Below are 20,317 nucleotides of genomic sequence, written 5' to 3'. Positions count from 1 at the left end.
CTTGATGAAATAGCTTTACAACCGCCATTAGTTTGTAGAAAGTAAAACTCCCTTTTAGGGCCACCAGGGGCCACTGAATTTGAAAAGGGGTCTGTTGTGATGCTCTAGATGTGCTGCTATACATATTAGGAATTGATCATCAACCTGCTGCGTGACGACTGCAGCACGCTCACATTTTTCAGAGGGTAATGTGGAGTGATGATGAGCGTCCTTGTGGTTGTTAATAGCCCATGACACGTTTCGCGTACAATTCTAGCACTCGGCAGGCTACGAGGCGCTTCGCTACCGTCATCCCTCGCCACCGATGTACGTGGCTCCCCCGCAGCACACGATGCAGCACCAGACGCCTTTCCTAGTGCATCCCAGAGGAGCCTGGACGCCGTTCCCTTCGACGGCTGGCCCCCAGGTAAGGCGATATTCTCTATCTCTTTCTTCCCAAGAAGTTGTCCCACTTGAGCAACAAGCAGCAAAAACCGACCCTAAGCAACCTCGAGCAGGTGTAGCACACACGCGGAGGTATCTTTGGCCGTCTTGAAGTCACTCGTGCTTACTTCATGAGAACTGTGATTCCCAGCCTACTAAGGGACCTTTGGCGTGCTTTGATGCCCGTACTTGAGGTTGGTGGGTGTCAGTTGTTGCTGTTTGTCACTGAAGTGGGACAAAACATATAGGATTGTCCCCAAGAGCCCATAAACTAAAATTTAAAGGCGTGCACGTCAAATATGGCGGCCGAATGGGACATTTTCATTCAATTTCAAATGTATTTGAACAGCCAATTTGATGTTTTCACGCTAGTGCGAAGTCCCGGACAAACTAGTAAACTTTCTACATTTAGGGACAAAATAATCACAAAGTAGGAAGTACAAAACAGCCAAAGTTTGGCAGGGTAGGGAACGTACAGAAATACCATCAGGTTCGGCTTGCTTGAAGTGAACTGGCCAGGAGCATTCATCCGAGAAAACGTGGAAGGAAGCGCTCTTGAGATTCGACAACATTGGCAAATTCGCTCGCTCGCGCAGCTTGGCAATGTCCGCATGCATTCTTCCCCTCTGTGGAAACATGGGCACAAATATTTGACACCCTTCTAATCAGCCTTGCCTAGGAAGCGGCCGAGCGTCCTCTATTTCCAGCGGCCATGCAGGCGAGACAGTGGGCACCTATTTGTCACGTGACTCCATTACCCTTCCATCGAGATAAAGCTATTTCGCTCAAGTGGGTGTGCTAAATAAATGGAAGAATATAATTACTGGTGCTTTACTGCAGAAAACAATGTGCTCAGTTTACCTTTGTGAAGCCAGACCTGTGTTACGTTGATGTTTTGGGTTTCCTTCTTGATCACGGTAGACTATCGGTGTCGGATTAATAATGCAGTAGAAGCTTCCCTTCTAGTACGCTCAACGTCTTCAATCGAGCTTGAGTTGCGCGTGCTCACGTGACACCAAAGTAGTATGAAATAAAACGATCGTGCTAAAAGTGGAGCTCCTATTACATTTCGAATATCCCGCCATCCATACAGCTTTCATAAGGATTCATCGAGAGGTCACATTTCTTAGCGCGGAGCCATTTAAATAGGTAGGCTTGTAAGGCTGGAGTTTTTGTTTTTTGACTCCGAAAGCTCCAACTCACAAATTACTTCTCCCCGTGTCAGTGGCGTCACGAGGGTCAGCGGCACCCGGGGTGGTAGCCCGCCGCGACACCCCCCCCCCCCCCCCCCCCGCTCTCACGTAACCCGCTGCGACCCCCCCCCCCCCCCCCAACCTTCCCCCCGCTCTCATGGCCCGCCGCGACACCCCCCTGAGCGTTGCACCCGAGATGGTCCGCCCTCCCCCCCCCCCCCCCCCCTCTTGTGAAGCCACTGCCCCGTGTTACTTCTCTTTCATACCTATATCATTAGTCTGTGACCTCAGTTTTCAAGTAGTAATCTCAGCACTTCTAAAATAGTTTTATGGTTTAAACATATCCCAATTGTTGTATTTATTCCACAAATTCGGCTCAAAAGCCAAGATTTGATGCAGTCGTAAATATAGCTAGAAGACTAAGATATTTTTATTCTGTAAAAGTATTTCGATTAGGTGTTATTTCATAAATAAAACAAAAAATCAAATTGCCGAGACCGTCCATCAAAATCGACCAGAAGATAGGTTACCAACTTGTTCACTGATCTCCCAACATAAGATGTACGTGTATCTAATCTGCTTTATTAATGACCATGCCAAAGTATGCTCTATGAAGTGCGAGTAGTGTAGAATCTGAAATTTCCGCGGGTTATGATCACAACGAACGAACGCGCTGGCGGCGTCCTCTGAGAGGAGCAAATGAAAACCAGATTAATTCCTGGCAGACCGCCTAGATGGCGCCACGAGTACTTTCTTCAAGCTATCCGAGTATTTTTCTCCGATCGATGGTCACATTGCTAAAATTATTGCTTAGCGCTGCGCCTTGGAGACAATATGGGTTTAGGATTGAACGCGATGACCAGAAGATTGACGTTACAGAAATATAATAAAACCACCATTAATGTTTTCCCGGAGAGGAATCACCGGATGGCGCCACAGTATGTTCGCGCGATTATTGTTTTACTTTCTTAATGTTTACACATTAAAAATTAAACCGCGTCCAATTTACTGCATATCATTCAAAGGGACAGTCTCTGCAATATACCATTTGCTAAATTACCCAAGTACCAAGGAGCAAGCTGCGAGTGTAGTTACACGCTTTGTACCTGGCGGCGTCTGCATCAGTAACTGTTATAAAGCAAAAGTCTAAAACAAATTAAATCTTGCACGTGAGTTCGTCAACGCTTTCTTTTGTTTTTTCTTCAAATTTTTAGACGAGGAAGGCAAGCGCGTGTGGAGCCTAGACTTACACTCTCAACCACCGTGCTCTCAACATTCTCCTTAGTGCTTGGGTAATTTAGCAGTAGGGAATATTCACTGGCGGTCATAGCTGTGTGCGCAGCTGCTGAGCGCGTGCTGAGGGCGAGTTTTCGCAGTCATTTTGTAACATGCATTCCGCACCGTCAATATTTCCGGTATTAGCAAGCTATACGCCTCGCAAGTGGGCTCATTTTCGTCTTCTGCGCATGAGAAAGGAAGTAGCGGTGACGTCAGAACGCCGAGCCCTGATTGGCTGATCGCGGCCCCCTATCTGAGCGTCGTCTGCTCCTTTGCAACGTCGTCTGCTCGCAACGTCGTCTGCGGCTGTCTTACCTTCCCTGCGGCTTTCGGAAATCGAGCGAGCTCGACTTCGCCTTTCAGAGAGGGCAGACGAAATAACTCAAGCGGTACGTTGTTTTTGTCTAACAACTAGCAGACGCGCACTAAGGAGGGAAGTCGAAGGACTCACTGGCGAGGTGTCCCGAGGCGCCGAGGTTTGTTTGCTAAGAACCGAGAGGTGAGCGTGTTGTTAGTGTCCGCAAGTTCCCTCCCAAATACTTTTTCCCTCCTTTCGTGTGCGGCGAGACTCCTCACTCTTTAACGGCGTCGGCGGGTTGGCGCAGTTAACGTCGTCTGCTTTACGTCTGCTAGTCAAAGCGATGGCTGCCTCACCTTTCCTGCGTCTGTCGGAGATTCACCGCTTTTTTACCGGCGAGAGTCACCGTTGCCTCGGAAAACAGGGAGATGACAAGAGGTAGAGATTAACCTCTTAATCTAAAATTGAGGTCAGCGATCAAAGTATAATACGGGAAGGGTTCATAAGGGTCGCGCGGGCATATTCCATTCAGCACGCCAGCCGGTCGTGGGCAGACGGTCGCCGAGTCGGAGTGCCTGCTAGGCCTATCTGCCGAGCTCGCTTGGTCGTTGTCGGTGGAATCTTGGCCGTTGGAGCTTTTCCCGGGTGTTTGTGGATCCAGCGTTCTTGTTCGTCGTGGTCTGTTTCGAGTGCTTTTTAGTTTTTTCTTGCTGCTTGAAGTCGGGACGCGTGAAAAGCGCACGTAGAAAAATAAACGTCCGTTGGTCGTCGCGACCGCTACGCTGTCGGCCATGCTGATTTGATCGTAAGAAGTGCGTAAGGCAGCTTCGGAGCTGTCGTAGGAATTCGTCGTAACCTGCGCAAAACAAGATCGTTTCGTGAATCTGGCCTCTGCGCTTCCGAAAGTCGCAGGAAAGGTAAGACAGACGATGTTGCGAGCAGACGACGTTGCAACGGAGCAGACGACGCTCAGATAGGGGGTCGCGATCAGCCAATCAGGGCTCGGCGTTCTGATGTCACCGCTACCCCCTGCGCAAGAAGCAGACGAACTTGCCCTCCGCATTAAGTTGATCTTGTTCTGAGCACGCGCCCTAAACGTCGTCCCCAAATATGGCGTCCAGTGAATATTGTCTATATGTATACTTATAGAAAAAGCTCGACAAATCAAAAGGCGATAAAAAAAAAACTAATAAAAAAAAACGATTGTAATGAGAAGTTTGCAGCGCAAAATGGTGTACGACGTTTGATGTGGCTTTGTGCCGTTATAGTTTTTCGTTCTTGGTTAAAATATTCTTGCGACCTCTTTATCTGCCGATATCTTTATCTTTTGTTCATAAAATGATTGGCTGCGGCCAATTGCTCCGTTACTCGGAGTGATTGCCCCTCCGATTTATTTACGGAAAAAAATACCGACAGGTAGCTTTTTTTTTTTTTTTTTTTTTTTTTTGCAGAATAAGAGCATTTTACGACAGCAAAGTGTAAAGGGCTTGACACATGCACGGCAATGCATCCGACAAGCTGCACAATGCGTTAAAAGTCTCTGAAATGCCGCTATGCTAATTGCTCGCTGAGTACCTCGGATGTCCTGATCCAAAATAATTCCGTTCCTACGTGCAGAACGACGAGTCGGTCGTTTCGTTGTCTGTATATCTGGCTCTTAATTGGGGCCTCTCCCGACAATCCTCGCAATAAACGAGTGCATACTGATTTAAATTTTGCCGTTCCTGTTTCCGTCTTCCTCCCAGTTCCTGACAAGGTCCTATTCAGCAAACGAGGTTAGCATATAACTACTACTCTTTTCGCCGACTGATACGCTTATGGTGTGCCGTGCGCCCGTATTTTTGATGTGCATCCATACATATACGCTCTAGACATGCGTGCCCGTACTTACATACTAAACGAATTGTGCGCCTGCCTTTTACATCTCTAAAACTACATAAAGTGCTCCCCAAACTTCATGCCGCCACAAAATTGTTCGCTTACGGCAGTTTTCGCGTTATTCCTAAACATAGCGGTCTATGTATCTGAAGAAATATTTTAAATATTAATTCAAATTTTATTTTGTCTTTGAAAAAAATACAGGCGACGGGGGTTGGAGAATAATCCAACTGCTTAGTTGGCTAGCCCCCCCCCCCCCCCTTTTTTTTTTCAATCCGGGGCGTGCAGATGGTGGCGGCGAAAAATAGATACTAATACAATAAAAACAGTACTTTAACTAAACAAAAAATGCAAGAAATAGCACCATCACTAGAGATATGGAAATACAAACCACTCATGTTTACACGCAATCGCTCTGACAAACATAGCTTTCGAAAAAACAAACAAGCAAACCCAACTCACGCAACCTGATAAAAAAAGTTAAAGCACTCATTTTTACATTTGTGAAAGATGCAATACGATAAATGGTTTCAATAAATATAGTTTTGACAGAACGTTGTGTCAGAGTATCGAAAGTAATGTTGTTTTTTTTTTCACTTAATTATTTCATAACGATGGGAGATGGTACCTTAAAATTTCGGTTGCGTAAATTTTCTTTCGAATGGTGCTCTCCAAACGTTTCTCTTACCAACGTTATAGTAATGTGTGTTTCGTGCTAAATCTTGTTTACGGTTGATTAGAGAACTATCTCTTGTGTACCCTGTCTTGTATGTTAAAAGCAATGTATAAATATAGAGATTGTTGACGTGAACGAGATGCTTTGTATTAAAAAGGGGCTGCGCATGGGTGTCATATAGAACACTGCTGATACTTCGTACTGCATTTTTATTTAAGGTCATGAAACTTTGTTTATGTTAGTTGCAGTAGTGGTTTTCCACACAATATGGCTACAAATTAAATGTGAAGCTAGCAAAGAATTGTAAATGAGTAGTTTAATTATTGCTGGCAAGTCAAAGCGAAACTTGTTGATAATTCCAACAGCTCTAGAAATTTTGGAAATTAAATTTTTGATATGAAAATTATGTGACACATATTCCACGAATATTACGTTGAGTGTTTGGCAATGAAAAAAAAGCTCAATAATAAAAAAAAAAAACGAGTTAAGCTTGTAATAAAAAAAAAGATTTATTTTTGGGCTTAAAAAGTACGGCCCTTGCTTTAGAAGTCTTAACTAGTAGTAAACGGATGCTACTCCATTTACACAATTTTCTCAAAGTGTTCTTCTCATGTTGAGCAAAGTTTACTTCGAAGTCTGCCTAAAAAAAATCAGCTAGTATCATCTGCATGAATTAATACGCCACCGCTGTGCCAATATTTTAATGTTAATATAAATATTAAAACGCAAATGTCCTGGTATGCTCCCCTGAGGTATACCAGCAGTTATTGAGTGTACACTTGAATACTGGTTATTGATGACGACGCACTTTTCGCGAAATTGTAAGTATGATCATATTATTACAAGCGTTAAACCACGGAAGCCGTATAATTGAGGCTTGTTAAGTAAATGAGGTGATTTGTGCAGTCGAAATCCATGGAAATTGGAAAATGATTTTAAGATGATTTCTCTCTGTGTTAATAGGGAACGTTCAGATGATCGTCCGTTTTGAAAACCGCATTCTGAGGATGTAAGAAGATAGAATTGATTGCAGAATGAAGTGATTTGGCCATGTATAGTTTTTTTTCTTTCAAACGCTTAGAAAAGAACGGTAAAATAGAAATATGTCTGTAATTTGATTGGCAACTTTTGTCTCCATTTTTTAAATAAAAAACATCAGTTTCGCAAGCTGTATTTGTCGTGAAATCATCCCAAAGAAATTTGAAGCCTATCTATCTGTGACAAAGCTGGCGCTAATAGATCGAATACATGTATAACGAATTTGATTTGCATATCATTATTGCCCTGTGACTCTGTTTTTAGCGTAAGTATTTACCAGTAAATGATCACTGTTATGTACACCACTCACACCTACAACTACAGTGCACACTTCAGTGTTGGTTATGATTAGAAACATTACCGTGGATGAAACATTTGTTATATCTGTGGGCGAGATGACCACGTTAGCTCAATTATTTTATTCAAGGACAGATTGAAATTAATATTTTGCACTTGAGGCTAGAGGCATATTGATATCGAAATCGCCACCCACAAACATATTATACTATTTCACAGTTTAAAAAAAAAATTAAGGAATTTATCGAAAAAACGGAGATAATTATCCAAGTGTGTACGAAAAATTCGGACTTCCCAATCCTAGCCAAGCTTGAGTAAGACATCCCAGCAGCTACTGTGACCAATTTACCTTTGAGTATCCGGCAGTGAATGATTATTTGGGTGACCGAGTGTTGGCCATTTTAGTTCGGAGCACTCAACCTGGAGTTACAGAAGAAAAAAAATGTACCGGGCGTTTTTGCGAAACATTTTTGTGTTTGTTAAAACGCTTAATAAACATCTTTTTAAGAATAGCGTGAAGTGGAGTGCACCGGTGGCTACGAGGCCTGGCTACGCGGTCTTGAGAAAAGAGAGTCGCGGTTTTCGACCACGCGTAAATGAAGTGTGCTAATCCTAATCCTAAAATATGTGACAAAAGGTGACGTTATAGCTGTTGGGACAGAAGACGAAAGTTTGATCGCATGACGTTTCCTGGACCGCAAGACCCAGGAAAGACGAAATTTCTCTATGAAGCTGACGTGCACCTCAGCCTGATATCTTTAAAAAGAGAACTGACAATGGGAATGTTTGTGGGACTTATATCAATGAAAATCACTTCTCAGCAAGAAAGATAATACTGTTTTTTTCCTGCTTCCTATGTCGTTTCGCTGATATATATATATATATATATATATATATATATATATATATATATATATATATATTGTGAGGGTGTTTTGGGGACAAAGAATAAGCAGACGGAGACGACGGTTTGCCCAGCCAAGACTGAATCTATCCTGTCTCGCGCGCGCAATCACGCCTCAGCTCGCGCTGTCTTTCGAGCACTTTGGCGCCCAGGTTGGCAGCGCTTGTCGCGCCACTTGCTCGCCACAATATATATATATATATATATACTGGGATTGAGGGAATCCCAATATACATATAAGGCGCAGCCAGTCCCCAAGAGGAAAAGTGGTTTCCTAAATACCTTAAAAGGCGGGCCTTTTCCAACATTTGCAAGCTGAAATGATGTGCTACGTCACTGCCCAAGCTCGGAACTGGCATGGGCCTTAAAACACCAACGCCTGTCGTCTATCCAGTTGAGCGGATTAGAAACTAACAGTACACAGAGAGCTGGTCGGAAGCTTGAGCCTTCCGAAACCAATGGCCGGGATAGTTCAATCGGAAAAATGCGTCACCCTGGGTAGGCGAATGTTGCGGGTTCGATCCCCGCTCCTGACCCCATTTGTCTTCAGCTATCTCTTCCTTCCCCTTCCCCTAACCTTAATGCAATAAATTCAATGATTACTCCCTCCCCTCTTCGCTCACAACATTATTAAGGCTGCACTTGTCAATCTTACCTCAATCCCCATTTATATATATATAGGGTGACTGAAATAACCAGGCTCGATTTAAATTGGGCCGACGATCGCCCTTCCACCTCCCCATATATATATATATATAGGGAGGAGGAAGGGAGATCGTCGGAGAGAGAGACCACATTTGGAGTGTCTGAGTTAAGAACGAGGCGGAAATGAACAGCAGTGCGTGTACGGTAGGGTTTAGCGTTCGTACATGAGCTTTTTCTCTTTTTTTTTTTTTTTTGCAAAGGGGCATTATTAGCTACCACTGTAAAAAAATCGCAAGTTAGATAGAGGCTATTGTCGACAGACCATTCCGATTATCGCCTTCTGGGTGCTGCCATCTTTGCCTCCTTTTTAGTGGAACGCGTTATGCATGCATGTGCAGAATATGAGACTATAAGACGCCAGAATGCGTTCCCAACGCGGTGTCTGGACATTTTTCGCCCGCTTAATAGGCGCTGGAAAGCTAATGCACTTTTGAAATGCCCGTGCGTTAGCTTTTCCGCATAGCCTCAAAGCGCCAATCAGTGCGATCGGTGGAGAGAGCGTGGCAAATGGCAATGCCGATAAAAGAAAAAAAAAATTCGAGCCAAAAGTTAGCCTATGGTGTAGTGGTGAGTACAAATTTTCATATGCGTAGGAATTGGTCGGTGTCCCAAAGCAGAGAACTCTTGAGTCAAAAGGATATTATTTCCGCGTCGTGATTCGCGAACCATTATCGGAGGATTGCAGTAATGAACTTTCCGAGCGCTTTGAGCGAAAGTTGTCGAATAGACAGTTACACAGCGCGGCTAGACACAGAGAAGAGAAGCACCAAAGAAAGGTGTTACATCCTAAAAATAAAATCTGCATCGTGGTGAAACACCGTGCATGGTGGGCTCAGTGGTGCCTTTGAGTAGATTGTAGTTTGGCTATTATAGTACTCGGTGGGAAACGATACGTGTCGCTATTTTTCGGGGTAAGCGCCGCAGCCGTAATGCTAGGTGATTCATTTATTTACCTCTAAAGAACCACAACGGCATTACATGGATAGAGGGCACACAGAACGCCATCATAGTCAGCGCAGAATGTTAAAATTGTATGAAATATAAAAGGAAACGAAATCACGCTACCAGACCTCAATAACGCGTTACATGGCGCATTGTCACGCACACCAGCATGTGGTAAGTTCTAAGTCATTAAAAATTAAAGCAAGACATATACAAGCGCTACCAAAAAAGAGGGTACATACAAAACCTTATAGTAAAACCTTGCTCGGCGATGATGAAATTGACAAGTCAAAATATAAAGGTACGCGTGCTACTTAGAAAAAACAATACATGTCATGATAAAGAGAGGTATCATTGAAACAAACGTGTCATGGCTTGTTGTGTGAGCGATTTCGCTTGCCAAGTCATTCCAGTCGACTATGGCCTGCAGAAGCGGGGGAAAATGTATACAAGTCAGTATTTCCCAACGGAATATGAACTTTGTTGGGGTGATCATGACGAGTAAAGATGCGGGTGGATGGGATGACGGTATTATCGCGCACTTCAGCTGAAGGGTGAAAGATCGAGCTTACGAAAATGCCATAGCTCAGCAAGATATATTTTCTGCTGACGTGTTCGTACGGCAATTGAGGCTTTAAGTTTTGTCGCTTACAGGTATGTATTGTTTTAGTATGAATCAAGTTGGCCCTTTTGAAGAGATTCTAGCTTGTCAATTAAATACTTTTGATGCGGGTTCCGAATTAAAGATGCGTACTCCCTCTTTGGCCTAATCAGAGGAGTGTAGGCTGCTAGTTTCGTTTCTGTTGTTGCCATGCACAAGTGTTTTTTTTATTGTTATTTTTATGCGTCGCCTACCGGAGGTTAGCGCGGGACATACGGTGAACACACGTGCGGCGTCAGCATTTGTCTAGGACACCTGTTCAACTATACATATCTGTACGATCAGTCAATATAAAAATTACGTTGGCTGGTACTCGTGATTGTGCTGACTGAGCGCGTGTCCCAGCCCGCATTTATTATGAAACTTCATTATTAACCCATATTCGCCGTAGAAAAATAACTGTTTCGTGCTGCCCTTAAAGTCTGAGGGGAAACACTGGTCTCGGAGTTCTTTCTTCTTTTTTATGACGAAAACCAATGAAACTGCACAAGGTTGTTCAACTTTTTTGTCCAATTTCAATTCTATCTGCTTATTTTCTTAGTCAGTAGAATGGTCCTCTAGATAATTAAAACTGGCTAGCCTTAGTTTGGAGAACCAAGGGGGAACACAAATTGCTGAGCAAGATATGCTTTTTAACACATGTCTAAATACTACGAAGTGTAGATAATACAATGCTGTAAGTACTTTTAAGATTAACCCATTGTTATTGGTTTTACCAAACATTGAAATTCAGTGCTCAAAGAGCAACTAAAAAGTAATAAAGCAAAAGATTAATCGAAATACTTCCTATACGTATATTAAAAAGGGTGCACGCAACATTGTATGCTTCACACATTTGGCTTTATGTTTAAGAAAATGCTATATGTTTTTTTGCCCTAGATGCCGAGATATCCCCCCTGCAAATTTTCGATGAGTTCAAAAAGGTCCTTTCTCATATTTTATGAGAAAGGAGCTTTAGGGTAACTTTAAACCCATATTTAGCCAAAATTACCATTATAATTTGATTCACAGCTCAAATATTTATCCACACAGTTAGAAACCTGGTACATTCTGAAGAACAGCAGCTGTAAAGTTCAACATCGCCATTTTCAAAAGAATAAACCCTTAGAAATGTTTTGGCTTCAAAGACCCATGTCTCCCCCTAAACAGGGCGTTTTTGTGGTTGGAACGTTCTATGCATGGCCCTTCTACCCGCGGGCTCTTGCGACCTGCTTCCGTGCGGGCCTTAAGTTTCGTTGTAGCCATTTTTACGGTGCCTGGAGCGCGTCCCCGACTGACGCGTTAACCACTTGCTTAAAAATGTTTCTCAGATTTCAGCCTGATGACGGCATGGAAAGTGGATGGGACAGACGCCTGTTCCGCTGCGGGTCCCTATGCAGCCAGACAGACTGCGGAAACCGAACCAGACGCGAGTTGTGACGCCGCGACGACAGCGACCCCCGCGACCGCGGCACTTTTACGCCAGCATTTCTTGGCCCAACCGCCAGGATCGAGACATAGAACAGCATGACAGGCCGGCCCCTGTGGCTCAATTTGTTGCCACTTGGTAACCACTTTCGATGCGAGGGCGGGGTATCACGGTAAACGCGCTGGTTGAAGACGCATTTTATGCACCGTATTATTACGGTGGTATCCCTTCTTTAACCTTGGGTTTGTGCGCAGGCGTACCTCACCCCCGTGCTCCAGCCGACGAATTCGAACACGTCGGGTGGGAGTGGAAGTGGCCTGAGCGCCGGCACGAGCGGCACGACGTCTGACGGAGGCCTCCACGGGACGCTCGGAGGCGAGGACGTGTCCTCACCGCAAGACTTCGGCAGGGTGGCTGGCGGAGATGCGGCCGGGAACGACCTGATGGGCGTGGCTCGAGTGGCCAACATGGGTCAGATCCAGCACATGGTCGGCCCGCTGGACAACGTGCCCTACTACATGCCCTTCAACGGCCGGGAGAACCACAACGAGAAGGAACGCAAGAGGAGGTGAGTGGACATCACTTATTGCCGCCGTCACTCTAATCGTACATCATACAGACGACGGGGCCGTAGACACGGGGATAGAACTATCTTCGGATAGGCCTTAGGCAACGTTCGAACCATGTTTGCTTTACGCATGTCTAAAGAAGCTTTTTTTTTTTTTTTGAACTACAAATTTGACACGACCGAAGGAAGAAACAAACCGCAGATAATAGAGAGTTTTAGGGAACCGTTTCTGCACATCCGATACGGTACGATGGGCTCTCCGGTACGCACTGCGCATGTGCGAGCCATCTGTGGTAGCGCATGCACAGTTCGTACGTAAGGGTCTATCGTACCGTATGGGGTGTGCAAAAACGGTTCTCTAAAACTTTCAAGTGTCTGCAGACCATCTGTGATATATTAGTAATCAAACCGCGGTTTTATGATCATTAGCAGTTCCTGAAACGCAGGTTAATTATGCTCCCGCTCCTTGCTTCGGGGACTAGTTCTTTAGTGCTTCTATCGGCCTCCAATCTCAATGACTGAGGAGCGATTATAAGATGCCAGAGATTCGCCATGTCCTGTGTTTCTTAAGTTTGGCAATGACCAACATATACGCCGGTTCAAGGCTGGTCATCTGAACGAAAACTGCTGAGTCACTGGACTCTGGTCGCATGCGCGCCGTCTGGTATTCCGTAGAAGAGAGCTGCTCCCCATGCTTGGAACTGGTCCCACAGCCAAGGAAACCATAACAGGACAAGAAACACGATTGTTAGAATGGTCTATAGGGGTTATTCGCGGGACGCCATTAAAGTTCGTAGTCGTTCGCAGCGTATTCCAAGAGCTGGCAGACATTTACCTTCTGTCGAGGACGCAAATCTTGTAAAGTAAACAAAAATGTTTACCCGAATAATGGATCCATGGGATGTGACGCCGGGCACGAGTGTCTTATGCTCAGGCTATGTCACGTCGCAGATTTTGTAATGAGCAGGAAATTCTGTTTTCGGTCACGTTCTACAATCCCTGACGCGTCCTGTCTCCTTCCTGACCTCGTTTGTGACGTCTGTTGCTGGTTGCAGGACACGAATCAAGAACGCCTGCCAGACGCTCCGGTCCCTGGTGCCGGGTCTGAGCGAAAAGACGGACAAGGCGACCGTGTTCGAGTTTACGGTCCAGTATTTACTACACCTAAGAAGACATCTAGGCGCCAAGCACGATAAGGTACGCCATCTGTCCTCATTGGCTTGTATACCCTGAAAGGATGACTTCATACTGATTGTGCGGATGTTGGTATCTGCACCGTTAATCTAATATACGTTCCCGTGGCAACAAGATAGCCAGGATGAAATAGACCTGCAAAGCGTGCAACGCCGTTCACATCGGCAAATGGAATGCCGGGAAGTGGTTCTAAAGAACCGGTTTCACTACACAAAGAAGGCGACCTTGGAGGTGCGGAGGATACGCTGGCGTGTGGTCGAGAGCACGCGACCAAGCTCTTCACCGTCTCTCCTTTTATCTCTCGGTCTCTTTAGTGTTATTCGGTAAATAAACACCTCCTCGGGAACGCAATGGTGGTACTGGAATTTCTTCGTCACCTATCCGAAGCCACTGCGGGGAAGAGTTTTGACACAAGTGCAACGTCACTGTTGAGCCTGGACTCGTGTTTACTTTTTGAGATCACGAGTACCAGCAAAAAGAATGCTTGCTTTTGTGTGCCAGCAACCTTTTTCCGTGTTACTGTGATCAGAAATAAGTATTAATGTATGTAGGTAAGCTGAACAGTGACCTAGCACTGATGTCTAGTATGGGCCTTGCACTGGCTTCAGCTGGATGACGTAGAAGGTTCAGCACCACGACTTTGTAATATGTACTTCTTCTCACGCAAAAAAAAAATGCGCATGATTGATGTAGTCTTTAGATAATTTGGTTGTCGAAGGACGAAACGATGCTCTTGGCGTTGAACCGTGTACGTCTTGATAAAATAACCTAAAGCTAACCTAAAGAGCACGCACATATATGATAAATCAACGCTCAAAATGGGAAATTCTTAACGTCGCCGGAGGAGGCGTGTTTTTTTTCTAATTTTTACTACGGTTGGTGAATTAAATACGAGTATATAAAAGGTGTTGGTTGGTGAATATTGGCCAGAAAGAGCAGGACGTTAACGTAACTCGTTGCAAACCTTCTGGGACTTTTGCGAAATATCTAATGCTATTAAGTGGCTCCCCTATTTTTAATGTTTGGCCTTTCTTTCATTTTTACGTCTATGTGCTAAACCCTGCGCAGGAAATCTGTCGAGGATTGTGCTGTGGTTACTCATGCGCATAGAAATGGAGGGAGAGAAAGAAAACAGAGGGGCGCGGGGTCGTGCACAACGCCGAGGTTTGATTGGAAGGATTAGTGGGTGGACCTAAAGCCAGCTGCCTTTGTCTCCACTACGCTCGTCGAACACGTTCCAATGTGAAAGCCAAACACCGGACGCCAGCGTTTCGCATACTAGAGGCTGAACTCCGTGGAGCGAATTATGCGACGAATAACTGACTAAGTTTGCCCGACAGCGCGCTCCCTTTGCGCGCGATGTAGCAGCCACTGTGCTGATGCCACTCGTCGAGACAAGGGCGCTCGGCAACATTCGTCGATTTTTCACAGCACATTCGCCCCATGGAGTCTCTAGACTTAAACGGATACTACAACAAAATTTCGGCGCTTGCTTCCAGGTCTCTTCGTGTTCAAGGGAGGATTATCACATCAGACACAGCAATATCTTGTTAAAAAAAGACACGAAAAGGGATTTCCAAAGGATTAAACAATTAACTAAGAGCACCCGGTGGATGTCGCTAAAGCATCGTTTGTAACACCCGTCGAGGAGCCTTGATAAGTAGTGACGATACCTGTCTCGCCTCCGGCCACCAGGAGAGAAGAGAGGAAGGAGGAACTCCCCTTTTCCCGAGACACTCATTTGTGTGTCTCGGACGTCACTATTGTCCCTATACAATATTATAGAATAAGAACCCGTCACTCAAAATTCGTAAAAAAGTAGCGTTGGGGTTAATTGCGGAGGCCCGATCGCGGGCGTGCCGCGGGCGTGCCTCGGCCGCTTTGGTGGCTGGAACGTCTAGGACATCCTCTCGATGTGAGCCTCGCCGCAGTTTTGCTCGTCCCGAGACAGACTACGTTACGATTGCGTCGGATGTCACGTGCTCTCCTCTGCTGCTCTCCGAGCGCTTGCCAGTTTGGTCCGCTTATAATAAACAATGGAGTCTCCAGGTTCAACATACAAAGGCGCGATTGTCATTTACTGATAGTGTGGATCATATTCAGTCTATATCTGAGCACGACGGGTATATTTCAAATTTCGTCGAAGTATCCCTTTAATGCGTTCGACGACTGCAGTGGAGATTAAGGCCGCCTTTGAGTCCACTGCACTCGTCGAAGGTGTTCAAACGCGAAAGCTAAACACCGGCCGCCTATGCTCCGCATTTTAACGCGGTCGACGAGTGAAGTGGATACAACGGCAGCTAGCTTTAGCTCTAATCACTAATCTCCCAACCAGAGCTCGCCGTCCTGACGTCCTCGTGTTTTGCCCTTAAGGCCAAAATGTAGGGACTTCAAGAAGGCAAAGTCACTTTACGACTGCAGGATACAAATGTCGTAAAGTGGTAAGCTGGGCGAGTTGGCAAACGTAGAACACGATGAAAAATCGCGCGCAGAGCGCGCCTCTCTATGTTATGTGTTCCATCTTCGTTTTCCTTTGCTCCTTTGGGCGATTTTTCATCATGTACAAATGCCGCTTTTCTCTAAACTTTTCGAGAACTCTATGTAAACTATGACACAATTCAGCACAAAGGCGTGCTTTTATAAAACGCGAACCAAAACGTCTTCTTTCGCAAATGTACGAGACAGAAGAAACACTTATAAAGATTTATGATCTACATAAACAAATAGGAACGTGTCAGACGCGCTGATTATTGATTTCGCTAAAACATATGCGGTCTTCAGTGCACCCTTCTTTTGCGAGAAACTAGCATATCTGTTATGAGTATATCTTCTGGACTTCATACAAGGACAATTCGCGAGATTGTATGTAAATATCTAGCGATCAAATTGCCGAAATTCATTTGATTCTCTTCCGAAGAAAATAAGTGCAGATATCGTGATGTCTATGAAAGTACTCAAGGACGGATCCTTCACTGCGGTTCTCATAACACATATCGTGAAATAGACGTCGGTTTCGAATGAACGGTTAGCAGAAAATGATTTCATGGTTTTGGGAACAGAAATTACGGTCTGATTGGGTGTCTATTAGTACAGTACTGAAAGAAAATAGGTAAAAAGTTACCAGAATGTTGTCGCCTCTTGCATTGGCAAAAGTATTGGGCAACGCACTTTGCGTAAATATATACTCTGTACTCTATTCGTTCGTACGCTGACCCACGGCCGGACTGGAAGCGCGCTCTCTCTCTCTCTCTTCTTACGGCCTTCGCAATTGGGGCAATCGCCACCTCCCGCCGCAATTCGCGGGGGGCGCTGTCACCTCACCCCTGGGCTGGCTACTCTTTGCCGTTTGCACAGAGCGCTTCTGACAGTGTATCTCAGCGCTGTCGCAACTTGCGGCCGAGATTTTTATAGCCTTTGACACCTGATCCTTACGTTTAGACTCCCAGCCACTATCTAGAGCGCCTTTGATGAGCCTGAAACGGTGAATATTTGACGCACATCTCCGAGAGATTCGGGAGTAAAAAGTAGTAAGTAGAGACAGCGAATGCAATTGCGGAAAAACCAAACTGGTCTTTACCTCCAGGACTTCTGTTGCAACTCAAGAACAGGATGAGACAGACCCCTTCTAAATGGAGGAATGTTCAATGATAAATAATTCGTACACTCTCGTGAAATGTAAGCAGGCCCAATCGATCTATTGCCGTGGTCTGCATCATCATTTCATAGGTCGCACATGAAGAGTACTGCGCCCTCTATACGAGGGTGTAGTAGTCTGTACAATTTTCGCACAGTGCATATTGCAGCCTAAAGTGCTTCCTCGAGGACTTGTGCGTATATCCAGCTGATTTTTTGTTTCTGTCCGTGACCGTCTTTGCACGGTTAATCAGAAGTATTCTGAGGAACTTGTTGGAAATTAAACCAGCCAAGCGCTTTGAGTGACTGCTGTCAATGCCCTCTGGGCAACTCAGGATTGGCGCGTCTTCAAGATAGGGTGCAATGAGTATAGTTGCAGAACTACGTGCACATTTGTATGCGGAAGGTTCTTAAGAGCCTTTAAAAAAAGGCAACAATGTTGTCCAGAAGTGCAAGGAACCTAGGATTTGGATAATGAAGTCCGCTTTTATCCTGGCCTTGCAATAAGACGAACAGAGGATCACCTCTGTTACTCGTAGTCAACAGCATAGCACAGGCGTCGCACCGAAACTTACTAATGAGTTTCACCAGGTAGCCACCGACGTACACCAGACCAGAGTATGTCACGGATGGAGATGGAGCGCAAGGCTCTTTCAGGTTTTTCATGTTAGTGGTAACCTACGAAGCTCGAACACCAGCGCAAAGTAGCTCGAAGGGACTCTTCGAGTGGGGTGAAGTGGGGTGAGCTGGTTGCGCCCCTGGCGGCAGGCAAGTGAACTACATACGGAGGAAAAATGCCATTGACTCCCGGGCGATTGCAAAGGCCGTAAGACGAGGAAGAGAGCGCGCGCTTCCAGTCCGGCCGTGGCTCACCATCTAGCAGAAGCAACGCACTCGCCGAACCAATGAACCGCCTCCCTTTCGTTCCCGAACCCCACTCTTTCTGCTCGTGGGCATGCGCGGAAGCGTGATCACGTGTCGAATGTAAAAGAGCATGATTGGTCCAACGAGCACGTTCCTTCCACCGCATTGTCAGCTTAGAGGTGACGGGAGTATAACAGCGATCGCCTGGGTATCCCCTTTTAGATCATTATAGTACAAGACCCATTTAAACGAACTAAATTACGAAAGAGCAATTATCGTACGACCGGTTATAAAAGTGCAGTGTTGGTGTCGAGGTGTGTGTATACTAAAACGAGGATGGTCGGTGTTTTAAGCTAAATAACGAGTTATATTTTTCTATCGACGAGGTTTCAAAGCTCCAACGAATGCTTCCCTCTGTACTGCGAAACTGTGTTTTTATTTATGCATAGTCAGTGTTGGCGGTAACGTGTTACAACTAAAGGTGCTAACGGTAACGCGTTAGTTTTTCCGGTAGCGTTGTAACCTACTCGATTTATTTTCAAAACACTAAAGGGCGACGTGTTTCCGTTACTTATTTCGAATAACTTGAGACGTCATTACTTAACTCGTTGCGCGTTCTTTCCAAAACTTAAAAAAAAACTACGCTTAACTTTTTTTTCACGTTTCTAGGCACCAAGCTATATTCTTTATATTATGAAATGCAAATTAATGCAAACATGCAAGCGAGCTGGACAAGGATGACAATAATATTCACTGGAGAATGACGATATTACTCCTTTCTCCAGGGATTATAATCACCATCATGTTTTTGAGTTTTTTTGCCTTTTTTGCCTATTTTGTCGTGAGTACTTAGCTGGAACTGTGACATAGATAAGGTTATTATGTTCAGTTTATTGATGTGCATAATGTTTCTTGAAATATGGCGCTTATGCATACCTATAGCATAAAAAAAAAAGAAAACGTGTTAATTCATAATTTAAAAAAAAAACGCAAAAATAACGACGAGCGTTACCTTTTAAGGGTAACCGTAACGCGCTTCTTTTATATTGAGGTGACGTAGGTCGGTAACGCGTGCCTTTTATTTGCAAGTAACAAATTACTTATTTCGTTACTTGTTTTTTGTAATGCCTACAAAACTGATATAGCCAACGAGTTTGCGACATGTGTTGTTACAAACTCCGAAGAAGGAATCATGACTCATGAGGCAAGCCTGAACATAATAACCCACATCTTGTGCTTCATAACCTGTCAGTGGGTATGGTTAACATATAGTAATATTATGTAGTTTAGCGTTTTCTTTGTCTTTACCTTCTCATGTTTTTTTGTGTTTTTTTTGCGGACTGTGGCAGTCAATTTCGCAGGAGTTCATGGAAAAATACTCGCCGTACTGAAGGAACCGATATCAACGGGTTGAAGGTTGCCCGCTTCGAAAGGACTGTGGAGCCTGGGTGGAACGCGTGGGATCGCCCGAACCTTGAACAAGGCACGACAGAGTGCACCGGACCTATGCTTCTCACCGTTTCTACTCCCGACTTAGACGGCAGGACCACAGATGAATGGATACAAAGCCAACGACACTGCCGTACACTGCCTTGTTGCCCGCATTGTATTCTTCTCTCGTTCGAGTTTTTTTTCCACGTCCGCCTTAGTGTGTATGTTTTTCCCTGTGCCAAATTTTAACGAGTTGAAATGAATAGCGTGTGGCCCCGATTAACCTGATTGTGATCGAGGTAATGAACTTTCTAAGCCAATTTACAGGCGTTCATTTAGGCTGTGAGACTGTTTTCGTGACTACGACCCTGGGTGCTTCATTAAACAATTTTGGTGTGAGAAATTGTGTTGCTGCTTTGGCTCCCTCTCCCGGTTCTTTTAAGGGTGGTTCGGGCATCAGAGTCAATGCGAAGAGCAAGTTCGTCTGCTTATTTTGCAGGGGTCGGGGTGACGTTAGAACGCCGAACGCTGATTGGCTCTGATTGAAGGAGAGGAGGTAGACCTCAAGTCAGCTGGCATTGGGGTATGTTCGCTATCTTTCCAATCAGAGCCAATCGGAGCTTGGCGTTGTGACGTCACCCCGACCCCTGCCAAACAAGCAGACGAACTTGAGCTCCGGATGGCGTTTGCGTAAATGAAAATGACAGTGATGACAAGGCCATGTGGACCAATTTTCCTCGAATATAGAATAGCGAATAAAGTATACCGCTTGCAACTGACAAATGAGACAGCGAGAACAGAGGTCCGCTGTTTTGCTTTTAATTGTCAAGAAGGAAATACATGTGAGCAAAAAGCGCGTCGCGTCCAAACCGAAACCTAATTTGACGTTCGTGTTCATACAACATACGGTCAGTCTGTATTTGAGG

General features: G+C 45.0%; 1 protein-coding gene across 1 annotated transcript in view; it reads left to right on the top strand.

The window, feature by feature from the left end:
- The window catches only part of LOC8039449, a 44,017-nt gene extending 24,586 nt beyond the window's left edge, over positions 1–19,431 (top strand). The window contains exons 5-8 of the mRNA XM_029995679.3: positions 257–406; positions 11,956–12,269; positions 13,325–13,466; positions 19,322–19,431. Of these exons, the coding sequence (XP_029851539.3) occupies positions 257–406; positions 11,956–12,269; positions 13,325–13,466; positions 19,322–19,351 (636 nt within the window). The 3' untranslated portion in view covers positions 19,352–19,431. The remainder of the gene's footprint in view (positions 1–256; positions 407–11,955; positions 12,270–13,324; positions 13,467–19,321) is intronic.
- Positions 19,432–20,317: the final 886 nt, after the last annotated feature.

The sequence above is a fragment of the Ixodes scapularis genome, unplaced genomic scaffold, assembly GCF_016920785.2.
Source record: "Ixodes scapularis isolate PalLabHiFi unplaced genomic scaffold, ASM1692078v2 PGA_scaffold7__128_contigs__length_106722199, whole genome shotgun sequence".
NCBI classification, from domain to species: Eukaryota; Metazoa; Arthropoda; class Arachnida; order Ixodida; family Ixodidae; genus Ixodes; species Ixodes scapularis.
The sequence above is the reverse complement of the archived record's forward strand: the minus strand, read 5'-3'. Positions and strand labels throughout refer to the sequence as shown.